Raw genomic sequence first — 23,688 nt, forward strand, 5'->3', positions numbered from 1 at the left:
CATGACGGTTAAACGTGGGACTACCCTACAGATTTGCACTGGTGAGTACAAGGCATTTTAATTTCCTAGATTTTATTCATCCAGAATAATTCAGGGCTGATTTCAAAGCAATAAAAAAGTATTAATTTAAATCAAGTTAATTTTAGTGTTTGAAAAGGATTATTGTTAGAAAGCATTAAGTTCAGATTTATTACAATCCAATTATATAGCACTGGTGGGGCTAATAGAAATAACTAATTAATGATAGCAAGAAGATTTGCATTTTTACAATCACTAGATGCCTCAAAGTGATTTACAGCCCCAGAAATATACATGTAGACACTGTTATATTGTAGGAAACACAACAGCCAATCTTTGCTCCACGTAATCCCACATACAACGACATGAGAACAACCAGATAATCTTTTTTTTAATGATAGTGGTCAGGATATCAGTGAGACATTCCTCTTTGAAATAACCAATCAGGCAGATGGGGTCTCTTGGTTTAATGCATCATCTGAAAGACAGAACCTCTGACAGTACAGTTCTCCCTCAGCTCTGGGGCATCAGAATTAATTTATTCTGTTCAAACCCTGGAATGGACTTGAATCTGGAATCTTACAATTCAAAGGCAAGTAATCTACCAAATGAGCCACAGACAGCTCAATTTGTACGTCTATCCTCAGGATAAATTCTCTAATCTTGGGAATACTCCCTGTTCCAGTCCAAGTGAGGCCAGAAATTGGAAGATAATACAATTACGTGGCTAAAGTGCTGGTGTAGAAGGGAGAGCTTCAGATATCCAGATCTTTGGGATCACTTCCAGGGCAGAGGGGATCTGTACAAAAAGGATGGGCTGCACCTAAACTTGGGAAACAATATCCCAGCAGGGAAGTTTGCTAATCCCATTCAGGAGGGTTTAAACTAGTGTGGCAGCTGGTGGAAACCAGAGCAGTAGGTCAGCATATGGAGTGATTGAGAAGAAAGTAGAGTTTAAGTCAAGTAAGACTAATAAGAGGAACAAAGCAGGGCCAAGTTAGTGAACAGGACAGCAGTGGTGGGCTGAAGTTTATTTATTTCACTGCAAGGAATATAACAGGTAAGACAGATGAGCTTAATTCCTGCTATGGTACATGGAACAATGATATTCTAGACATGATAGAAACTTAATTGAGAGAAGGGCAGCACTGACAGCTCAAAGTTCCATTGTTTAGATGTTTCGATAAATAACAATGTAAAAAGGTTGGGAGAATCATTATTGATTTAGGAGAATATAACAGCTGCACTAAAGAAGGACATCATGGATAGCTCATCCAGTAAAGTTATAGGCATGATGGATCAATGGTTAACACTGCTGCCTCACAGCACTGGGGACACAGGAACATAAGGAATAGGAGCAGGAGTAGGCCATCTGGCCCTTCAAGTCTGCTGCGGCATTCACAATAAGGTCATGGCTGATCTTTTCATGGACTCAGCTCCACTTACTCGCCCTCTCACCTTAACCCTTAATTCCTTTGCTGTTCAAAAATCTATGTATCTTTGCTTTAGAAACATTCAATGGTGTGGCCTTAACTGCTTCACTAGGCAGGGAATTCCACAAATTCACAATCCTTTGGGTGAAGAAGTTCCTCCTCAACTCAATCCTAATTCTGCTCCTCCTTATTTTGAAGCTATGCCCCTGGTTCTAGTTTCACCCACCAGTGGAAACAACCTTCCTGCTTCTATCCTATCTATTCCTTTCATAATTTCAAATGTTTCTTTAAGATCCTCCCCATTCTAATAAAATCCCAGTCGACTCAATCTCTCATCATTAGCCAATCCTTTCAATTCTGGAATCAACCTAGTGAATTGTCTCTGCATCCTGTCCAGTGCCAGTATATCTTTTTTGAACTAAGGAGACCAAAACTGTACACAGTACTCTAGCACCCTATACAGTGCGGCATAACCTTCTTATTTTTAAACTCCATCCCTCCAGCAATGAAGGATAATGTTTCGTTCACCTTCTTCATTACCTGCTGCACCTGCAAACCAACATTTTGTGATTCATATTGAAGGACACCCAGGTCCCTCTGCACAGCAGCATTCTGTAATTTTTCATCATTTAAATAATAGTCCATATTGCTGTTATTCCTACCAAAACAGATGACCTCACATTTACCAACATTGTACTCCATCTACCAGACCCTTGCCCACTCACTTAACCCATATTGATCCCTCTGCAGACTTTCAGTGTCCTCTGTACACTTTGCTCTACCATTCATTTTAGTGCCATCTGAGAACTTTGGCCCCCAACTCTAAATCATCTATGTAAATTGTAAACAATTGCAGTCTCAACACTGATCCCTGAGGCACACTACTTCCCACTGATCGCCAAACAGAAAAATACAGGTTTGATTCCACCCTCGGGCAATTGTCAGTGTGGAGTTTACATATTACCCCCATGTCTGCTTGGGTTTCTTCTGGGTGGTCTGGTTTCCTCCCACAGTCCAAAGATGTGTAGGTTATGTGGATTGGCCATGTTAAATTGTCTGTAATGTTCAAGGATGTGCAGGCTAGGTGGATTAACCATGGAGAATGTGCAGTTACAGGGACAGGGTAGGGTGCTGGGTTTGGGTGGGATGCTCCTTGGAGGGTTGGTGTGGACTCAATGAGCCAAACGGCCTGCTTCCATACTGTAGGGATTCTATGATTCTATGATATATTTTGTGAGGTCAAGTGCAAGTGGAAAGTATACAGTAAATGGCAGGACCCTGAGGGGCATTGATATATAGAGGGGTCTTGGGGTGCAAGTCCATCGCTCCCTAAAAGTGCAACACAAGTAGATAACATGGTAAAGAAGGGATATGACACACTTGTCTTCATCTGGACTTTGAGTATAAACATTGGCAAGTCATGCTGCAGTGGTGTAATATTTTCGTTGGCCACATTTGGAGTATTGTGTGCATTTCTGGTCACTACATTAGAGGAAGGATGTGGAGGCTTTGGGGAAAACGGTTCTGAAGAAGGATCACTGAATTCAAAATGGTAACTCTGTTTCCTCTCCACAGATGCTGCCAGATCTGCTGAGTTTCTCCAGCAATTTCTGATTTTGTATTTTTCAGATACAATGAGTGCCTGACACAGTCCATGTCATCTTGTTTATTTCAGAAGAGTTCACAGTAATAATAACAAGCCTATCTTTTTTCAGATTATTTCTTGTGTTTTTACAACAGATGTGGCCTGAGATTAGGTACATTTTAAAAGTAAAGCAGTATTACAAACAGAATTCAATACTCGTAGCAACAAATAAATGTTTTTAACTAGATTTAAAATTTTAATAAACATTAAACACTCTAAAATTCTGATCAATAATGTTAACGATTATGCAAGCTATCTCCTACTTGCTGTCCCTTCCCCTCTTATGGTGACTTGCTGTTGTACTCAGCCAGATTCACTTTTACATATAGCCCCAATTAATCATTGCCAGACTTCTCTCTATATTAGTCTATTGCTGATAATAAATACTGGAGTTAAACAGGCTGATATTCCAACTTGATTTCCTGTTCATTCTTCAACTTTTTCTGTTGCTGCATTCTCTCTTGGGCTAAATGCCTAAATCTTTCCAACAAGGCTTTCCTGACATAGAACATAGCGCAGTACAGGCCCTTTGGCCCTCGATGTTGCGCCGATCCAAGCCCACCTAACCTACACTAGCCCACTATCCTCCATATGCCTATCCAATGCCCGCTTAAATGCCCATAATGAGGGAGAGTCCACCACTGCTACTGGCAGGGCATTCCATGAACTCACGACTCGCTGAGTAAAGAACATGTCCAATCAAATATCTCCTAAAGGTCCACACTTGTGCATTCCCTTCAACACTTCTTTAAAAAGTTCTTAATAACTTTGCGAAGTACCATTATTCTTTAGCAAGCACATGGTGATTACTTTTGATTAACTCTGCAATTCCTCAAACTATCTTGAAAGATGGATTCTGGGAATTTCTGCTGAAGGCTTACAGCTTCTTCTTCCATTTCTCCACAGGCCTCATGTTCTTCCTGTTGATGCTGCAAGTGGACGGACAGCCCCAGCGTCGTAGACGTGATATCTGGCAGCTCTCTAAAGTGCTGTCCTGCGCTACTGGCAAGAACTTCTTTCAGATAACTTGGCGATACCTTAACTACGGCTGCTGGTGCGGTGTCCGTGGATCTGGGAAACCGGTAGACAGGATTGATTGGTAGTGCCAGCTTTAATAGCTTACAAGACACCTGCTGCTTCTTCTTTAAGCATCCTTTCTGACTCTGATGTCTTCCATTGAATGGCACTGACTCAGCACCTGGAGGACACTGCTGTTTTAAAATGCCAGCAGATCTTTGATAACTCTTCCATGTAGCCACCATGTCTTGTCATGTCCTCATAATCCAGTTTTATCTATCCAATGTCCATGCACGCACAATCTGTAGGTTTGGGTGTTAGATGTCCATCTCCCCACATCACTTGGATGTGAAGAAACCATGAGGGAAATATCGAAGAGTGTGGTGCGGGAAAAGCACAGCCAGTCAGGCACATCTGAGGAGCAGGAGAGTCGACGTTTTGGGCCTGATGAAGGGCTTATGCCCGAAACATTAGTTCTCCTGCTACTCAGATGCTGCCTGACCTGCTACACTTTTCCAACACCACACTCTTCGACTCTGATCTCCAGCATCTGCAGTCCTCACCTTCTCCCATGAGGGAATTATCCCATGTTAGTGACAGAAACCACCTACTCTCAAAATAAACTGCAACTGAAATCCAACTTCCCTAATTACATCCATTATGGCATATAACCCTGAAACTAATCATTCTCTCCTGTGATACTGGGATAGTTTGGTTTGTTGCCATTTTCACAACACCTCTAATTCCATTGATTTAGACGTTTATATAAGTTAAAAGTGTAAGTCTGACCTCTTACTCTTGGATGGGTTTGAGAAGGTTGAGATACTAAGTAGGACAGGAAAGAAAGACCCAATATTTCAAAGGCATTCTGGGCAGCAGAATGAGCGAGAAAATCGGAGCTGTGAAGGATAAATCATTGAGAAATGCCAATTATTGACACAGTAGACATTTAACACCGTGTTGGGAATGATCATTGAGGAAAAGACACTCCAACAATTTAAGGATAATTGTGATGTTGTAATGAGGAGCCAGTGGGTTAATGTTCATAAACATTCATAAATGTGGGTGGCATGGTGGCACAGTGGTTAGCACTGCTGTCTCACAGTGCCAGAGACCCAGGTTCAATTCTCGCCTCAGGCAACTGTCTGTGTGGAGTTTGCACATTATCTCCGTGTCTGCGTGGGTTTCCTCCGGGTGCTCTGGTTTCCTCCCACAGTCCAAAGACGTGCAGGTTAAGTGAAATGGCCATGCTAAATTGCTCATAGTGTTAGATGAAGGGGTAAATGTAGGGGAAACGGGTCTCGGTGGGTTGCTCTTCGGAGGGTCGGTGTGGACTTGTTGGGCCGAAGGGCCTGCTTTCACACTGTAAGTAATCTAAAAAAAAACATTTTTACATCACACTTTCCATATCCTTAAAAATTTCAGGTCAATGATGACTGTATGAAGTATAGCCATTGTTGTAATGGAGGAAGCGTATCAACCAATTTGCACACAAATAAAACAACCACAAACTGCACTAAAATAAATGACTAGATGAACTGTTTGGCTGATATCCAGTTCTGGATGAGCTGTTCTTTCCTCTGTGTGAAACACTTAGAAGAGAAAAATCATCTGTCTTCAGGTGTTGTCACAATTTCCATTCCCTAATTCCAAAGCCCCTGCCAGTACCACCAGGTGAAACAAGACAGGTCCCAATCTTAGCAGCATACTCATCTGAGAGTTTGCCCCCATATCTCTCCTTTACCAATGCCATCTAAAGCTACCTCTTAATAACCACCTCAGCTCTCTCATTGATGTTACAGTTGACTATTCCATAACTCCCCAGCTGGCTGCTCACCTTCAAACCTGTGTCAATGTCTAATTGCTGTCTGTATTCAAAACAGAGTAATGTTTACCCATCATTCCTATTCTCAATGAACTACATATGCCTTTGATCTCTCAATTCTATTTAAAATTCAATTCTCATGTATGTTTTGGATGTAGGTTTGCTCGCTGAGCTGAAAGGTTCATTTCCTGGTGTTTCGTTACCTTACAAGGTGACATCTTCAGTGGGCCTCATGCAAAGCAATGCTGAAAATTCCTGATTTCTATTTATATGTTTGGGTTTCTTTGGGTTGGTGATGCCATTTCCTGTGGTGATGTTATTTCCTGTGGTGATCTATCAACAAACACATCAAGTTAGACCCCATCAACCACCCCCTGAGAAAAGGAACAGGAAATGACTTCACCACAGGAAATAACATCACCACAAGAAATAACATCACCAACCCAAAGAAACCCAAACATATAAATAGAAAGCAGGAATTTTCAGCATTGCTTCACATGAGACCCACTGAAGATGTTACCTAGTAAGGTAATGAAACGTCTGGAAATGAACCTTTCAGCTCAGCGAGCAAACTTACGTTCAAAACCTCAACCTGAGCTACAAATCTTCTCAAAACTCTCATATATGTCTTTGAATCTCTATATCCCCTTTTTTTCTTGCAATATCCTCTATCCCTACAATTCTCGGATCCTATTCCTGTTTCTGTGGCCCCTTTTGCATCCTTGCACCATTTCATCACATCATTGACAGCCAGGCCATGAGACAATAAAAGCAGGAGTAGAAGTAGGCCTTTCAGCCAATTGAACCTACTCTGCCAATCAGTGAGATCCTAGCTGATCTGACAATCTGCAACTCCATTTTCTTGCCTGATCTGGTCCTTACACACCAGTCAGTGACAGCAGACAGGCAGGTGCTGCAAGCAGTTTGGAAGGTCAAAGGTATTTTGAACTTCATTGCAAGGGGATTTGAAAATCAGAGATGCCTTACTGCAGTTATACAGGGGCTCAGTGAGACTACACCTGAACTATTAGATGCAGTTTTTGTCTCCCTACCTAAGAAAGAATGTACTTGCCATAGAGGGAATGCAGCAAATGTTCGCCAGGCTGATACTGGGGATAGCAGGACTGTCCCATGAGGAAGGATTGGTTCAATTGGCTTGTATTCGCTAGAGCTTTGAAGGATGAGAGCATCTCTGATTGAAATGTATAAAATTCTAACCGGCTAGATGCTGTGAGATTGTTTTCCCTGATGGGGCAGTCTAGAACCAAGGGACAGAGTCTCAGGATACAGGGTAAACCATTTAGGACTGAGATGGGGAAATACTTTTTCATTCAAAGCTGAGCGAATCTATGAAATTCTCCACCACAGAAGACTGTGGAGGCCAAGCCACTGAATATATTTAAGAAAGAGATAGTTGTTTTACTTAAATGTTAAAGGCATCGAAGGGTACGAGGTGCAAGTTGTAATATGGCATTGAGATGAAGGCTCAGCTATGACCACATTGAATGGTGGAGCTGGCTGGAAGGGTTGATTGGCCTACTCCTACTTCTAGTTTCTATCCCTACTTTTATATTCCATTTAAAGGAAGAAGTCTCTGAATTCTCCAACATTAAGGAGACACAGGAATATCACCCATTAAAATCTTTAATTTCCCAGACAACTCCCACAGTGTATGCTGTGTCTGTGATTTTGCAGGGCCCCAGTGCACAACTCCAGCCTGGGCCGATCCAAAGATTACCTGGCCATCAGAATATTAGACAATAATGTCTTATGAACAGTGCCTCTTTGAAGGATGAAGTTGCTGCTAGGAGTGCGATGTTTGAGAGGCAATGCTTCCCAGTTCTGTGATTTCACAGAGCTTTCCAACCAAGCTTCCAGTTCTAAGCTGACAGCTCCATCTGGTGGATAAATGAAGTCAGCCCTACACTCACAGCAAGTCGAGAATATAAAGAAGTTATATTTATATAGCACCTTTCATGACATCAAGACCGCTGGAAGCACTTTACAGCCAAATAAGCACTTTTGAAGTGTTGCAATTTGGAGAATGGTGGTTAATTTACATTAGCAAGCTCTCACAATCAACAATTTTTTTAAAAAACTGACTTATTTTATATTGTCTTTTGGTAGTACAGAATTTGCTGAAAACATATACATTTTATTGGAACTTTTGGTTTGTACTCATCAGGACAATTCACAATTGAATTAGTATTCTTGCAAATTGCCCTGATGAGTGTGAAATGAAAATCTTCCACAAAATGTGTCTTTTTTTTTGGCAGTAATCTATTTTAGGTTTTGATGGGGAAATAAATGTTGACAAGGCAATGGGAAAACTCTAGTTTTACACTTCTGCTAGAGCTTTGGGATGTTTTCTTATGCTCAACTGGGAGGGCAGGCAAGGTCTTGGCTCATTTGTCATCCAAAAGAAGGCACCTCTGACACTGCAAACCTCCCTCATTATTGCGCTGAACTGGCAACATACATTTTCATGCTCATGTTTGTACCGTGGTTCTTGAGTCTCAAGCAAGAGTGCAACCTCTGAGCCATGTCACTTCATGAGAGAAGTATAATATGTATTTAAGATCCATTTAGGTGGATAGGCCATGCTAAATTGCTGATATCCAGGGATGTGCAAATCAGGAGGGTTAATCATGGTAAACGGGGATAGGGTAAGGGGATGGGTTTGGGGAGGATGCTCTTCTCAGTGCAGACTCCACGGGCTGGTAGGCCTCTTTCTGCACTGTAGGGATTCTCTGATTCCGTGATGTGGGATTCTCAATCACTGAGGATGTAGTCTGTCAGAAACTGAAGTGGCACTCCACGTGGCTCAGCATGTAAAAAGAATGCCTAATTTCCCCTACATCATAACAATGACCACATTTCAAAAGAACTTGATTTGTCATCAAGCGCTTTGGGGCATTCTGAAGTTATGAAAAGCATGATATCAATGCAGGATTTTTTTTTTTCGTACAGACTCCAGAGAAATACTTCCACTTTGCAAGGTAAAATCCACCTAAATCAAACAAAGAATGGACATGCTACATGAAACGTGGGTTACAAATATGTTTGTTACATTGTTCTGGCCATTAAGGAATGCACAAGATAAAACCACAGGCAGAAATAGTGAAATAATAAAAATATTACATGATAATTTTAATTCGGTATTTACCAAGGTAACATGATGCAGGAGCGAAACGCCCATCCAGGGACAAAGACTCAGGAGGCTGGCAGGGTTCAGGCACATGGCAGTCTTCATTCTTATTCAAGCAACAGCCGGTTAATACAGGGAGAGGACCAAAGTCTTCCCTGAATCTGGCCTCGCCATGAGAACCTAGTCGTTGTCTTAATCTTTGGCTCAGATCAGAAGAGAGGTCAATGACACACTCTGATTTTCACAGTTAGGTACAACATTTTTACACATCATGTGTTTCAATAATCACAAAACTCATGGTCACTGTGTCTTTCCCCTTATTCTTTACATCCAATCCTGTGAAACACCTAATCAAGGATGGGCACTCCTATTGACAACACCAGGTTCCCATGATCTCATGGTGTTTAACAGACATTGCAATCGCCAGGCCTTGGGATCTTTCTATGCATCCTATTAACTCATGTTCCAAAGCTACTGACCATTGTCGTTCAGTAATGCTCCAGACTTGCCTATCCCTAAGGTCTGGATGGGTATATGAATAGGAAGGGTTTAGAGGGATATGGGCCAAGTGTTGGCAAATGGGTCTAGATTAGGTTAGGATATCTGGTCAGCAAGGATGAGTTGGACCGAAGGGTCTGTTTCTGTGCTGTACATCTCTGTGAGTCTCTGACTCTGTGACGCTATGACTGGTTGAATTCTGTTAATCATTATATTCCATGTGCTATCTCTATCACTCCTCTTACATTTTCCCACTGTTCCAATTATATATACAGGTACAAAGTTAAAAATCACACAACACCAGGTTATAGTCCAACAGGTTTAATTGGAAGCACACTAGCTTTCGGAGCGACGGTCCTTCATCAGGTGATTGTGGAGGGCTCCATCGTAACACAAACTTTATAGCAAAAATTTACAGTGTGATGTAACTGAAATTATACATTGAAGAATTGATTGTCTGTTAAGCCTTTCATCTGTTAGAATACAGTGATAGTTTCACTTCTTTCAGTGATAGTGAAACTATCACTGTATTCTAACAGATGAAAGGCTTAAAAGACAATCAATTCTTCAATGTATAATTTCAGTTACATCACACTGCAAACTTTTGCTATACATTCTGTTACGATCGAGCCCTCCACAATCACCTGATGAAGGAGCGTCGCTCCGAAAGCTAGTGTGCTTCCAATTAAACTTGTTGGACTATAACCTGGTGTTGTGTGATTTTTAACTTTGTACACCCCAGTCCAACACCGGCATCTCCGAATCATATATACAGGTAGTTCACCTACAATACAAGTTTATTAAACGCAATTTGTCTGTAACGCAATTTATGAATTGCTGACCTTTTTAATAAAGTGAACTCCCGTTCGCTGTTACACGAGTCTCATCCCCAGCACTACGTGTCGCGGTGCATGGAGAACTAGACTCCGCATCGGCATCACGTGATCAGTCAGCTCATGTGCTTTCTCATGAACAGCTTCATCAAAGTTATTGTGAATTGCTTGTGCAAGTGGACTTGGAAAAGCATCATGAAAATATCTCTACAGCCTGAGGACAAGAAGCTGGGAGCAATTTATTATTGTAAAACCTGGAAAAGTTGAGATACGAGTGGAACTTCACTGGAATTGACTAACTGTAAAATGACAGTGTTGAGCAATTAGAAACTTGGCTTTTATGTTTGTATTAAAAACATTCTTTCTTCTCTTTTTATTTAAAAAAATGTGTTGAGATGATAAAGGATATCTGCAGAATCATGTAAATCTGTTTCAGTGGCTAATAACCATGGTGACTAACTGCAAGAAAATACCAGTACTAGGGGCTTGGACATGGTCAATCAGCAGGTCAGGGTGGTCAGAGTCAGGAAACTCTGAACATAGTGGGCAAGGGAGAGAAAGGTGGGTGGTACACTGTTACTTTTGGTGCATGAGTGGAGATGTCCTGGGGGGGTGAATAGGCTGTACAGAAGAGATTCAGTGTTAGTCAGGGTCAGATGTTAATGAGGGTGAATGGGGAAGATGTTGCAGGAAACGATGGGTACAGTGGCAGGGATAGAGAGAGTGTGAAGTATCAATGAGAAGATGGTGGCACTTGCATTGACAGAGTGGCGAAGGTCATTGATATTCTTCCTACATTCTGTACATTCCTTTGGATGGGTGAGAATGCATTGACTTGGATGATAACCCTGGTCCAGGTTGGCATGGCTCCGGTAGAATGGTATCCTCTGTTGGCCTGGGAGAAAAGGATGTCCTGCCTCTGCATCACTCCATCCCCAGCAGCAGCATCTCTCCATGTCCTAGCCCACAAAGAGAGGCACCAATTTTCCATTGCCTGCCATGCCCAGGGCTAGTGTCAAGAGCCATGCAGGGGAGCTCCGGACTGACAGCTCTTGTCTGGGTGCACAATCTCTTTTTAAAGATAGCGCTGCACTATGGGTGTTGGTCAATTCTGGGATATCCAGGAAGTGGTGAGCTGTTTTGGAAATGGCACATGGTATGATTGTGCTAGAATATGTGAGGGGGGGCACCAAAGGGTGGGGTATGTAATAAATCAGGGAGGGTTTTGCAAATCAAGGTGATAGACATCCCCAAGCATCATGATGTGAAACCCTCTGAAAAACTTGACAAAACTGATACTTAGTGAAAGAAATTAACACTCCATCCTTGATCTATCAAGGTAGATTTCTTTTTTTTTATCTTTTCTTTTTTTTTCTTTAGTTAACCCCCACACTACCGCCTAACTGCAGTAGTGCTTATTTTTCCCCAGCACCCATGGTGTGTGTGTGCAGGTGTGAGACACAGTGAGAGACACAAGGTGCACGAATCTTTATTCAATTTCCACCACCAGGAAGATAGGAAAACACCGAGTGGCCAGTGACAAGCAGTGCCCTTCACAAAAGGGCAATGCTGTATGATCAAACAGTGAAGGGGAGGGCAGGGATTAAATCAAAATAGAGTTGGCGGGGGAAATAATGCACTCCACTCCCTGCGGCGCCCACCTCTCCCTGAACAACTCTAGGGTGTTGGTGGACACCGTGTGCTCCTTCTCCAAGGACATCCGGGCTCTAACGTAACCGTGGAAGAGGGGCAGGCAATCAGTCAAGGGAGATTTCATTCTGGGGTCTGACTAGTTACCATTGGATGGGATCAAAAGACTGGCTAGAATGTAGTGTATTGAGAATGTATTGATGCCAACCAAGAATAATTAGTTGAAGATCTTGCTGAATTGCACTATACAGTACCATAGAACATGTCAGTTACAACAGGCCAAAATTTACTTAGACTTGCTTTTGATTGTGTTAGGTGAACTACTATTTTTGTTTTGATTTTTACTGGTATTTTTGGTGGTTCACCCCCAACCCTGTTTTTCCCATAGACCCCATTATTTCTCTTGTACAATTTTCTATAACATGGCGTCACAAGGCAATGCAACCACAATTATAGGAGAACTATCTATATTTAAAAAGTACACAAGACCAGTTAGTTCAAATTAACTACTATAAGATTCACAATATTAATTTATATTATAAAATTAGTTGCATGTAAAATTTTATAGCTACTTCTGCTGTTAGCACTCTTTAACTAATGAGTTTCAAATAATCTACTTCATACAGGCCATGTCAGTAATCATTTTAGAGATAAGGAAAGCATTTCCCAAAACTACTTTCACATCTATGTTTGAATATTTTCTCCTAATGCTTCTATTATATTTTGGTTATGTATGTGTAACTATAATCTTTAACTAGAATTTATTTCTTAATATTGTGAATAATTTCAAAGAAACAACTGATTACTACAAAGTAACTTCAGTTGTTGTTTTCACAACTGCATGATGAGTTAGGTTGACTGTCTCATGGACTGAGATTTACACCCCTCGTTCTAACTGACACTGGTTACCGAATGGGACAACATCCTTTCATTAATGAGGCTAGACTCAATTACTTGTAGTTTACACAACTTGTGACTATCCTCAGACATCTGCTTATTGAACTGTCTCTGATGGCTGTTTGTACAGGGCCTCCCATTCACCTTAGAGTAGCCCTGTTCAAAAGTATAATTGTGTTTCACTTAAATGCTGGAACAGGCATTTAATTCTGTTTTAATTACTTGTCCGCCATTTTGTGTCTAAATGCTGGAGCAGGCTGTTTAATTCTGTTTGTCCCTTGATGGTCATTTTGTGTCTTTCAAATGTGGGCAACCCTTACACATGACATCCAAATATGATAGTAATAGTTTCATTTACAATAAATAAACACATAAATAGTAAATAACTCAAACATAAGGACAATAAAACTTCTATTCCAGATGGATTGCATCTGCACATTTTAAAAGAGTCTAAAGAAGAGGTACTAATCACATGTTTAATGATTAAAATAATGTATAGGTTTTATATGACTATTTCTTAGACTGAGTCTGAGAATGACTAACGACACAATTTGACACTGAATCTTTATTGAGACTTTTACAAAGCATATTTTCAACTCTTGCATTTTGTTTTTATTTATTTGGGGTCTGAGGGCTTCAATGTTGCTGGGCCAGCATTTATTACCCATCTGTAATTGCCCTTGAGAAGGTGGTAGTGAGCTGCCTTCTTGAATTGCTGCAATCCATTTGAAGTAAGTAAATACCCAAGGAAAGGAAAGCAAAGATTTTGTTGCAGCGACAATGGAGCAACAATGATCTATCTCCAAGTCAGGATGGCCTGTACCTTGAAGGTAACCTTGCAGATGGTACTGTTCCTTTGTATTTGTTGGTGTTGTCCTTCCAAACGGCTGTGGTTGTGAGTTTGAAAGATGTTGTGTAAAGAGCCTTTGCAAATTTCTGTAATGTATCTTGTAGATGGTACAGGTACGCAATCCTTTATCCGAAATTCTCGGGACCAGCTGTTTTTCGGAATTCAGAATTTTTCGAATTTCAGAAAAAGTGACAGTTTGATGGTGAAATTTTAAAAAATCTTACTGAACAGCAGACTCACTGAGTAAAATGGGCCTTGGAACAGAATCGAGGCCTGCCAGTGATGGGCCTTGCCCCGCAACGTCGCATCTGAGTGACACGCATCGAGTGAGTGTTGACTTGGGTTAACTGTTTGCACGCCAAACAACCTTGTTAATGAGAAAACAACTTCACAAAAAAACCTTCAGTCTTTGGAGCTTTTCTGATTTTGGGATTTTGGATAAAGGATTGTCTACCTGTACACAATACTCCTGTTGTGGGGAATGTTGTATTATAGTCCTGACTTGTGCCTTGTTGATGGTGGACAGGCTTTGGTGAGTCAGGAGGTGCATTATTGGTCACAATATTCCTACCCTCTGACCTGCTGTTATGGCTACTGTGTTTGTATAACTAGCTAAGTTCACTTTCGGTCAATGGTAACACCCAGGATGTTGATAGTGAGAGATTCGGTGATGGTAATGTCATTGAATGTCAATGGGCCAAGGTTAAATTTTTGCTTGTTGGAGACGGTCATTGCTTGACACTTTCCTGACATGAATGTTACTTGTCAGCTGAGGCATAACTATCCCTGATGAAGAGCTTATGTCTGAAACATTGATTCTTCTGCTCCTCGGATGCTGCCTGACCTGCTGTGCTTTTCCAGCACCACACTCCAGACTCTGATCTCCAGCATTTGCAGTCCTCACTTTCTCCTAGGCATAACTATTATCCAGGTCTACTCGTGTATTGGCACATCTCAGTATGTGTGGAACTCCAAATGGCACTGAACATTGTGTAATCATCAGTGAGCAGACTGATCCTGATCTAATGGTGAAAAGTTGGTTAGTGATGAACCTGTTGGAGATTGGAGTCACATATACGTTGCATGAGGTGAGGGCGGCTGAATTTTGTTCTGGAAAGACAACTGTGACTGGTCTGAGTTTTACACCAACCCCACAATTGTCATTTTGACTGATGTTGATACTGAAACTTGTAACCACTCCTACCAGTCGATCGTGGGATTTCATACTTCTCTGAACTGTAACATCCTCAAAAACCCCTGTAGCTTATCTGCAACCATTCTGTAACAGTCAGTATCTACGTCAATCATCTCAGTCAATTTCTTTATCTGCTGCCCTCTACTTTGCCTCTAGAAGAGATTGCTTGCTTTTCCGTTCTGGCCAAATGGCAGAAACACTGACATTTTCTTCACTGTACATCACCTTGTAGAATTATTTATGTCCGTACAGCTTCAATCATCTTTGCTTGTCTTTCACTGATAGCAGCAGTTTATTTCTTGGTTATTTAAAATGAATTTTAATTCTCACATTATTATGGAGGGATTACAAAGTTGCAATTTTCTGGATTGTTGATGCAGGTCCTGGATTTATTAGCTGCCAAACGACAGTGTCTGTATTTACCATGAGGATTCACTGATTCTGTCTGTCTGTTTGTTTGACAGGTGCTGCATGAAACATGACAAATGTTATGAGAGGCTGAACTCACAGTGCCGTTTCTTCCACCCATATCTTACAAGATATTCCTTTCAGTGTACTTCAAGGCAGCAAGTACAATGTGGTATGTTTCTTCATTTTCTCACCCGTTTCCTCGCTCAGTGATAAATTACCGTAAGGATTTAACCCCCAAGCCATTCAGAAAGTCATTGCAAGATAGTCTCTTCATCCTGTGGTGTATCACAGAGGACGAAATGCTAGTGAGGTACTCGATATAACTGAAGCATTAGGATACCTCATTGTTGGGTGGAAATGCCTTATTCATTGAGGTATTTTAGAAACAGTGGATATAGTACTTCAGAAATGAAGATGCGAGAAAGTGTCAGCTATAATTTTACAAGTTATTCAATGTCTTAGGCAAATTGAAGCCAAAGTATCATGTTATTCTGCAAGAAGGTGCTAAGTGTACTTTCTTGTACATCCCCAGGAAAATTCCTCATCTGCCGATGGAAAAACTAAAATCTCAATCCTACTCGGGTCCCTCCCACAACATTTTCTCCGGTACATTGATGACATCATTGGCGCTGCTTCCCTCTCTCGGCCGGAATTGTAAAGATTTATCAGATTCACTTCCAACTTTCATCTAGTTTTCACCTTCACCTGGTTCATCTCTGACTACTCCCTTCCCTTCCTTGACATCTCTGTTTCCATTACTGGGATAGACTGGTCACCAATATCCACTACAAACCCACTGACTCCCACAGTTACCTCGATTGCACATCCTCAAACCCTGCTTCCTGTAAATACTCTATTCCATTCTCCCAGTTCCTCCGTCTCTGTTGCATCTGTTCTGACAATGCCACCATCCACAAGGGAGCCTCACAAATGTCCACCTTTTCCCCCAGTCGAGGATTCCCCATCACCATGGTTGACAGGGCCCTCAGCTGTGTCTAACCCATTTCTGCCCTCCTGCTTTCTCTTCCCTCCCACAGCACTGAAAGGATTCCCTGTTTCTCACTTACCATCCGACCAGCATTCAGATCCAAAGGATCATTAGCCCTCATTTCCTCAACCTCCAGCGGGATGCCACCACCAGTTACATATTCCCCTCCCCTCCCTTGTCAGCCTTCGACAGGGATCATTCCCTCTGGACAACCTTGGTCCACTCTTCCTCCACTCCCAACACCACCCCACACTCCTACAACATCTTCCTCTGCAATCACAGTAGGTGTAACACCGCCCGTTTACTTTCTCCCTCCTCAGTATTCAAGGCCCCAGACATGCCTTCCAGATGATGTAGCAATTTACCTGCACTTTGCTGAATCTAATCTACTGTATTCGCTTCTCATGATGTGTACACTGGGGAGACAAAGTGTAGACTGGTGACTGCTTTGCAAAACATCTACGTTTTGACAACAAAAATGACCCCATGTTAACTGCCATATCAACATACCACATTGTTCCCTGGCCAACAGTTCTGTCTTGGACCAGTGAAGCTGGAAGAACAGCATTTTGTTTTCCACTTGGGGACCCTACAGGACTCAATATCAAGTTCAATAATTTTAGGACCCGTACACCTTCTGGAATGTCCTTTACCCAAGGTAGACAAGCAGGAGGCTGGAAGAACGCAGCAAGCCTGGCAGCATCAAGAGGTGGAGATGTCAGCATTTTGGGTGTAACCATCTTCAGGACCCTTTACCCATCCCCACACTCCAGACCTTTTCATCGAATGGGCTGCTTTCATCACGGCCAACCTATTTTCACCCACTAATTATCCCTTTTAACAGCTTTTCTTTCTCCTAGACTCACATTATCCATTCCTTCATCTGCCCAATTGTTGACACCCCTCCCCGCCCTTCAGCACATAAACCATCCTTTTCGGAGCCACAATCAGTTCTGAAGAAAGCTAACTGGACCTGAAACATTGACTCTGTTCTCTCTCCACCGATGCTGAATTTCCCCATCAATTTCTGTTTTTACCTCAGTTAGTTCGCATTTTTAGTGACAGAACTGACAAAATGGTGTCTTCCCCAACTCTTCCCAAGACAAATGGACAACAAAGATTGTGTGGAAAGGAAGATTAAAAAAAAGTGATGTATCAAGTTTAGAACACAGCTTCAATCCAACGTAACCTCTCAAGAACTTGAGAATGTAAAACAAATGGAGAAAAGCTATGCCAGCAGCAGCAGAGGGGGCATAACTCCAGGCATAAGCTGACAACTCTGTCAACATTAAGGCTAAGTTAGCAAGTCTGGTTAAAGGGCCAGGAAACCAGAAGCCAGAGTCATCACAGTAACAGACCAATGGAGATCTTAGGTTATTAGAATGCCTGAGGAGACTTTCAAGAAGATTAGAAATACATTGTCTTACTCACGTCAAGGGTCTTAATCACGACTATGATTATGATTATCATAGCAGTGTGTACAAAGTGGTACAACTATTTCAGATCGAGTATAACAGCACCAACTTACTGCTGAAATTAAGCAAGGTGTCGGAGGATTAGGGTTAGGATTAGTGCAGATGGATGTGCTGCCAATCAAGCACACTGCTTTTTTCTGGGTAATTCTCTTATTGAGTATTTTTGGACCTCACAATTGGACAGTATTCCATCACACCTTCGCCTAATCCCTTGTAGAATATGGGCAACTTGTGGGAAGTCAGGCGGTGTGTTACCTAGCCCAGACAGCATTGTGTTTATACTGCTGGTCCTGTTCAGTCTCTAGTCAATAGCAATTCCCCAGGATATAGATAGTGCGGCATTCAATGATGATAATGTCATTGAATACCGAGACGCAATGGTTAGATTCTCTCTTGTAGGAGATGATCATTGCCTGGCACTTGAGTGCAGTAAATGTTTCTTGTTACTTATGAGCTCAAGCCTGAATATTGTCCACATCTTTCTGCACATGGGTAATGATTGTTTCTTGACCATCTTCCCTCATTGAATGAAGATCCACTAGACCTTTCATTGCCCAATCAGTCCAGTTTTTAACTGCCAGTCAATTTTTAATCACCAGTGATTTGACCTTTCCTCCTCATGTCCATTAATTTTATGTGATTTTTTTTTCTCCTGGGTTGCTCAAGAAAATCATTTTTTCAATTCCTGAGGAATCCATGTTGATTCGAGAACTCAAACTGGGCTCACAGGGCGCGTTCTTATGACACAGCTGGCTAGATTCTGCCATATTCTCAAAGGGCTGTGTAACTTTGGAACTGTTTCAGAAGGTGGTGGAGGTGGAATCACTGAATATTTTTAAGGTGGGGGTCGATATTTTCTTGCTCGGTAGGGAAATTAATGGTTAGCATGGATAATTGGGAAGATGGAATTGTGAATACAATCAGTCATGATCTTGTTGAATGGTGCAGCTGGCTTGAAGGGCCATACAATCTACTTCTGCTTCTATTTTATATGTTTGTATGCCATGTGTCAGCATCAAACTCACTGAAACAAGGCTCAGACACTTGATTTACGCCTTCACAAGGGAGCTAAAGAATACAAAGTTTTATTTAATATTCTGTAAATTCATCAAGAGGTGAGCTGAAACCATTTTTCCCCAGAGAAGTGAAGCAGATCAATAAAACAAAGGATTGTGGTCTGAGGACAGTCACCGGACTCAAAATTTTAGCTCTGTTTTCTTCCCATAGATGCTGTCAGACCTGCCAAGTTTCTCCAAACATTTCTGTGTTTGTTGAAGATGAAATTGAAGTTGAATCTATTTCCTCTGCTCTTAAGGAACTGTGCATTTGGGAATGAGACTGGATGTTGCAGGGATATTGCAGGCTGAGATCAAATGACTGGTTCCCACTTGATCTCACCCTTCCGAAAAACCCACAGTGTTTACTCCTGATTTGATCATCCACTTGTTTTGCAAGGGTCCTCTATGGATTAGTCCCCAGAAACCCATCCTGACAGTCACTACCAAATGCTGATTTGCAACTGTTGTCAGTGCATGCTTACAAATCAGAGTGAACATGGAGGATGCAACAATACTCCAGAGCTTCACTTTATTCCAGATTATCAATTCCTACTTTCTTTGGGTAAGGAATATAAAGCTTAGATAGTTTCTGTGTGCCAACGTTGTGCCACATCTGCTTTGCTCACATAATGTGATCTTGAAATGTAAATGTTGTAAGTGGGTCTGAGGTGAACTTAATGCCCAGTTTGTGGTTTCATATGTAACCGGGAGGTGGGAACTGCCTGAGTGACCAAGGCAGATGGCAACAGCCTTATAAAAGGGCTTCTTGTTGCGTTGATGCCAGTACTATGATGGCCAGCATTCTCTGCCTGTAAAAGTGATCAGTCGGCTAAATGTAAGGGAATGCACAAGATTCAGAGAAGGATTACCCAGGCCCCATGATTTTTCACCCACGATATGTGAAAGAAACTGCAACAGCATTGAACCCAACAGTTACATATGCACCAAGTTCTCAGGTTTCCTGACTTACAGGTTATTCCTCCCCAGGCCATTAACAAGCTCCTACTCTATCCTTCCTGCCCTCCGTTGGATAATTCAGGCTGGTCCTGGTTGCACTGGGATATGTGCGAGTAATCCAGAGGCCTAGGCTAAGACTCTGGGGACATGGGATCAAGTTTAAACCATTTTAAACCAGTTTTAAACTCCAAAAATTAAAATCTGGAATTGAAAGTTATTCTCAGCAATGATAATGATGATTGTTGTAAAAACCCATTTGGTTCATGAATATCCTTTAAAGGAACAAAATCAGCCATCCTTACCTGGTCAGCCCTATGTGTCACTTTGGGCCCACAGCAATGTGGCAGACTTCAACTATCATTCAGTACAAAATATAGGAATAGGAAACACCACTGGCATTGAGGTCCAAGCTGCCATAAAAGAAGAAATAAAACTCAGGAAAACTTCTGGGAATGCAATATTAATCAACACACATAACTCTGCCCACCTTGAAGCACTTTGAGATGTAATGTAGAAATTAATACAGTATTTGGAAGGAGATTTGTGAATGAGTGGAGTCTCTAAATGTGTTGTTAATAAACAGCACAATGGATGCTCTGAATCCCAGGCAGAAGCACATTTGTCCATTTCTTGTCACCAGTCTCTATCAAATGGTCAGAAAGTGAGGATAGGTTGATCCAAGTTTTCATTGTAGAGCCCGGATCAAATCAAGTTACTCTTCTAGCCCTATCTCCACTTCAGGTGACAGGTTTGGCTTGGTATCATTGGAACAATCTGCATATTTAAAGAACAGCACTTATCTGTTTTCAGGCCAGTTTCCCTCTTGCCTTTTATGAGGAGCAGGCTGATACCGATGCATTGATGAATTAAGGGAACATGGCAAGTCACATGGGCCATTTTAGTTGTCTATTTGGCCAGAGCGATTAATCTCTCTTCCAACCATCCCACCACATGACAGTAGTGATTGTGGACATTGTGAATGGGGTGATTGTTGTATTGGACATAAAAATGACATCTTCAAATCAGATAATTAAGGGTTAATCATTAAGGGTGATTGCTCATACCAATGAGCAACTGAAGGTAGGTAGAATACTACATGGAAGACAGGCCTGTTTTGACTGGGAGGTAATTATATGACACTGAACTGTCTGTGAATTGTCTGTCCTGTTGTGCATGGAGCCACCTGGATTGGTTTCTCAGCCTGTTTTCAAGGTTGGAAAAGGACTGCAGTCATTATGAAATGCAGCACATAATCTTAGAGCCAGAATAGTATTTATCTCAGGGACCTTGCCGCACTGATCGGACTTTTCGCCATCAGGCAGGGGTTCAAACCAGTGTTGTGGAACCTGAGCTAGTGTTCTGAGTGCCAGCATCGCCAATGTCACTGATAGATATAAGGCAGTGTGAGACTCACTTTGTTTATATAAATTAGAAACAAAAACAGAGATTGCTGGAAAAGCTCAGCAGGTCTGGCAGCACCTGTGGAGAGAAATCAGAGTTAACATTTCAAGTCGAGTGATCCTTCTTCAGAACTGTATGTATATTATGATTATACATGATATATTATATTATGACAGATTGCAAATATATGTCCATTATGTAGTTTAAGCTAAGGATTCAATCATTTGTTTGCATATGTCTCTGATATAGATTAAACTAACATATTTGCTTCATATTGAAGTGCACGTGTCTACTTATATTCATTTTGATAAGACCTTCCAGAATCTGTTCGGTACTTTCGGCCTAACAATACAGAGATTAAACTGGCAGCCAAGTCTGTGGATGTACCATATAAGGGTTTGAAGAGATGAGATCAAAAGGCTAGAGACAAATGCCAAAATGGGAGATTCTATATGGACTAGAGGAAGAATGGACCTAATATGTTGAATAGGCTTTTCTCATGTCGGGCTAGCTAGTCTTTCATATTGAAATACATTTCTTAATGTTGCTGGACAATAATTGACTGGTCATGTGATGTCTCCTACTCATACTTAAATGGCTGAAATTGTATTCATTCACCAACTTAACTCTTTGTTTTCTTAGCCACAGGAGGCCTAGGCAGTAAGTGCAAGTATCTGCTGTGTGAATGTGACCGGCGATTTGCAAACTGCATCAGCCATCAGAATGACTACAGCTCCAGATACGTCCGTTACACACAGCACCATAGGTGTAGCTAAACACTGCTCAACCAACACTATACAGGCATGAAAATACTGAGAACAGTTACTGCTGTCAGAGGACTGTCAAACTCACAAGATGATCCAGGAGGATGAGTGACCTCTAAGAATAACAAAGTTTTAAAGGAATTCCAGCATGCACACTGAGAATCAACAGAAGAGACTGGGAAACACCTCGCAACCAAACTGGATATTGACAAACTGCTATTTTATGATTCATCAAACCCTGTTCGATTCTTTCTAATTTCTCATACAGAGTCTCAAGCTTTTATCTGGTTTTCTTCAATTAAGAAAATGTATAGCTCAGATACAAATGACACTGATAATTGATTTAACATTAATTGAGGTATTAAAACTTCTGATACTATGGCCCTAGGTCATTTATTATGTTTGTGATTTGAGTCTGTTTATATCACTTTATTCCATTGCTCAACAACTTTGTTGGGACCACTTTCCTACGTTGGGTGTATACCACAGCTTCAAGCACTCCGATATGTTATGGCATAGATAGAGATGGACTAAGATCACTAGACTGCTCCAGCAAACACTACCTGATGTTATAGCATGGTTTGGCATAGACTAGGTCATCATTACACTAAAGTACCAAACATTGATGGATGGGGTGGGGGAGGTGATGCTACAGTTGTATTATTGCTAGTCTAGTTATTCCAGCAAACCCAGCTAATGTTTTCAGGACCCCGATTTGATTCCGGTTGTGACAGATGGTGGAAGTTCAATAAATGTCTGGAATGAAAAGACTAATGTTGCCCATGAAACCATGATTGATTGTTGATAAAAACCCATCTGTCTCACAAATATAATTTAGGGAAGGATAAACTGCCATTCGTACCTAGTCTGGCCTATGTATGACCCCAGCCTGACTGCAATGTGATTGGCTACAAAGTTTCTTTGAAGTGACCCTGTTACAAATTCACTGTGTCTGCCACTAGAATATCTAAAAAATATCTAAAACTGGACTGATCACCTGGAACTCACCTCAGCACTAGAAATAACATTAGCAAATTCAGCTGTTAACACTGTACAGTCCTCCTGAGTAACATCTGGGTGCCAAATCTGGGAGAGCTGTCAGACAGATTAGTCAAGCAATAGAGTGATTTAATCATTCTTATGGGCTCATACCTTACAGACAATGGCCCAGACACCACCATTATCATCACCTTTCCCATCTCTGACAGAACAGATACAACACAGGTGCTGGCACAGTGGTATATAGTTGGGAAGGAATCCTCTACATAGATCCTGGATACAATGAAATCTCATGGTCAAACATGGGCAAGGATATTGCTGCTGACTATCATGGACTGAAAAAGGAAAAGGGGAAGTAATTATCAGCCATAGTAACCTTCACTTGTGCTTGGAAATGTTTAACCATTGGACATTGTAAGTTTCAGTACATGAGAAATCTGAGACTTGGTGTAGTAAGTGTAATGTGCTTAGGAGGAACTGGCAGCATTGAACACTCTGGTTCATAAATCTCTGGAGTTTTTCCTCACATCATATTTGTGTTCCTCCTCATTTACTTCAGAGAGATTGATTACTATTATTACAAACAACTCCATTAACATTATGCCATATGACTAGAATGGCCTTGG

At 41.4% G+C, this 23,688-nt stretch overlaps 1 protein-coding gene across 1 annotated transcript; it reads left to right on the forward strand.

Moving 5' to 3' along the window:
* On the forward strand, positions 1-22,428 carry LOC122548778 (basic phospholipase A2 nigroxin A-like). Its single transcript, XM_087985854.1, has 4 exons — positions 1-41; positions 4,003-4,195; positions 15,474-15,589; positions 21,942-22,428. Exons 1-4 carry the CDS (start codon positions 2-4, stop codon positions 22,073-22,075), a joined length of 483 nt encoding a protein of 160 aa, XP_087841980.1. The 5' UTR covers position 1; the 3' UTR covers positions 22,076-22,428.
* The last annotated feature ends 1,260 nt before the right edge of the window (positions 22,429-23,688 follow it).

The sequence above is a fragment of the Chiloscyllium plagiosum genome, unplaced genomic scaffold (assembly GCF_037043375.1).
Source record: "Chiloscyllium plagiosum isolate Xiang-an unplaced genomic scaffold, Cpla_swu_hap1 HiC_scaffold_4, whole genome shotgun sequence".
In the NCBI taxonomy this organism is placed as follows: Eukaryota; Metazoa; Chordata; class Chondrichthyes; order Orectolobiformes; family Hemiscylliidae; genus Chiloscyllium; species Chiloscyllium plagiosum.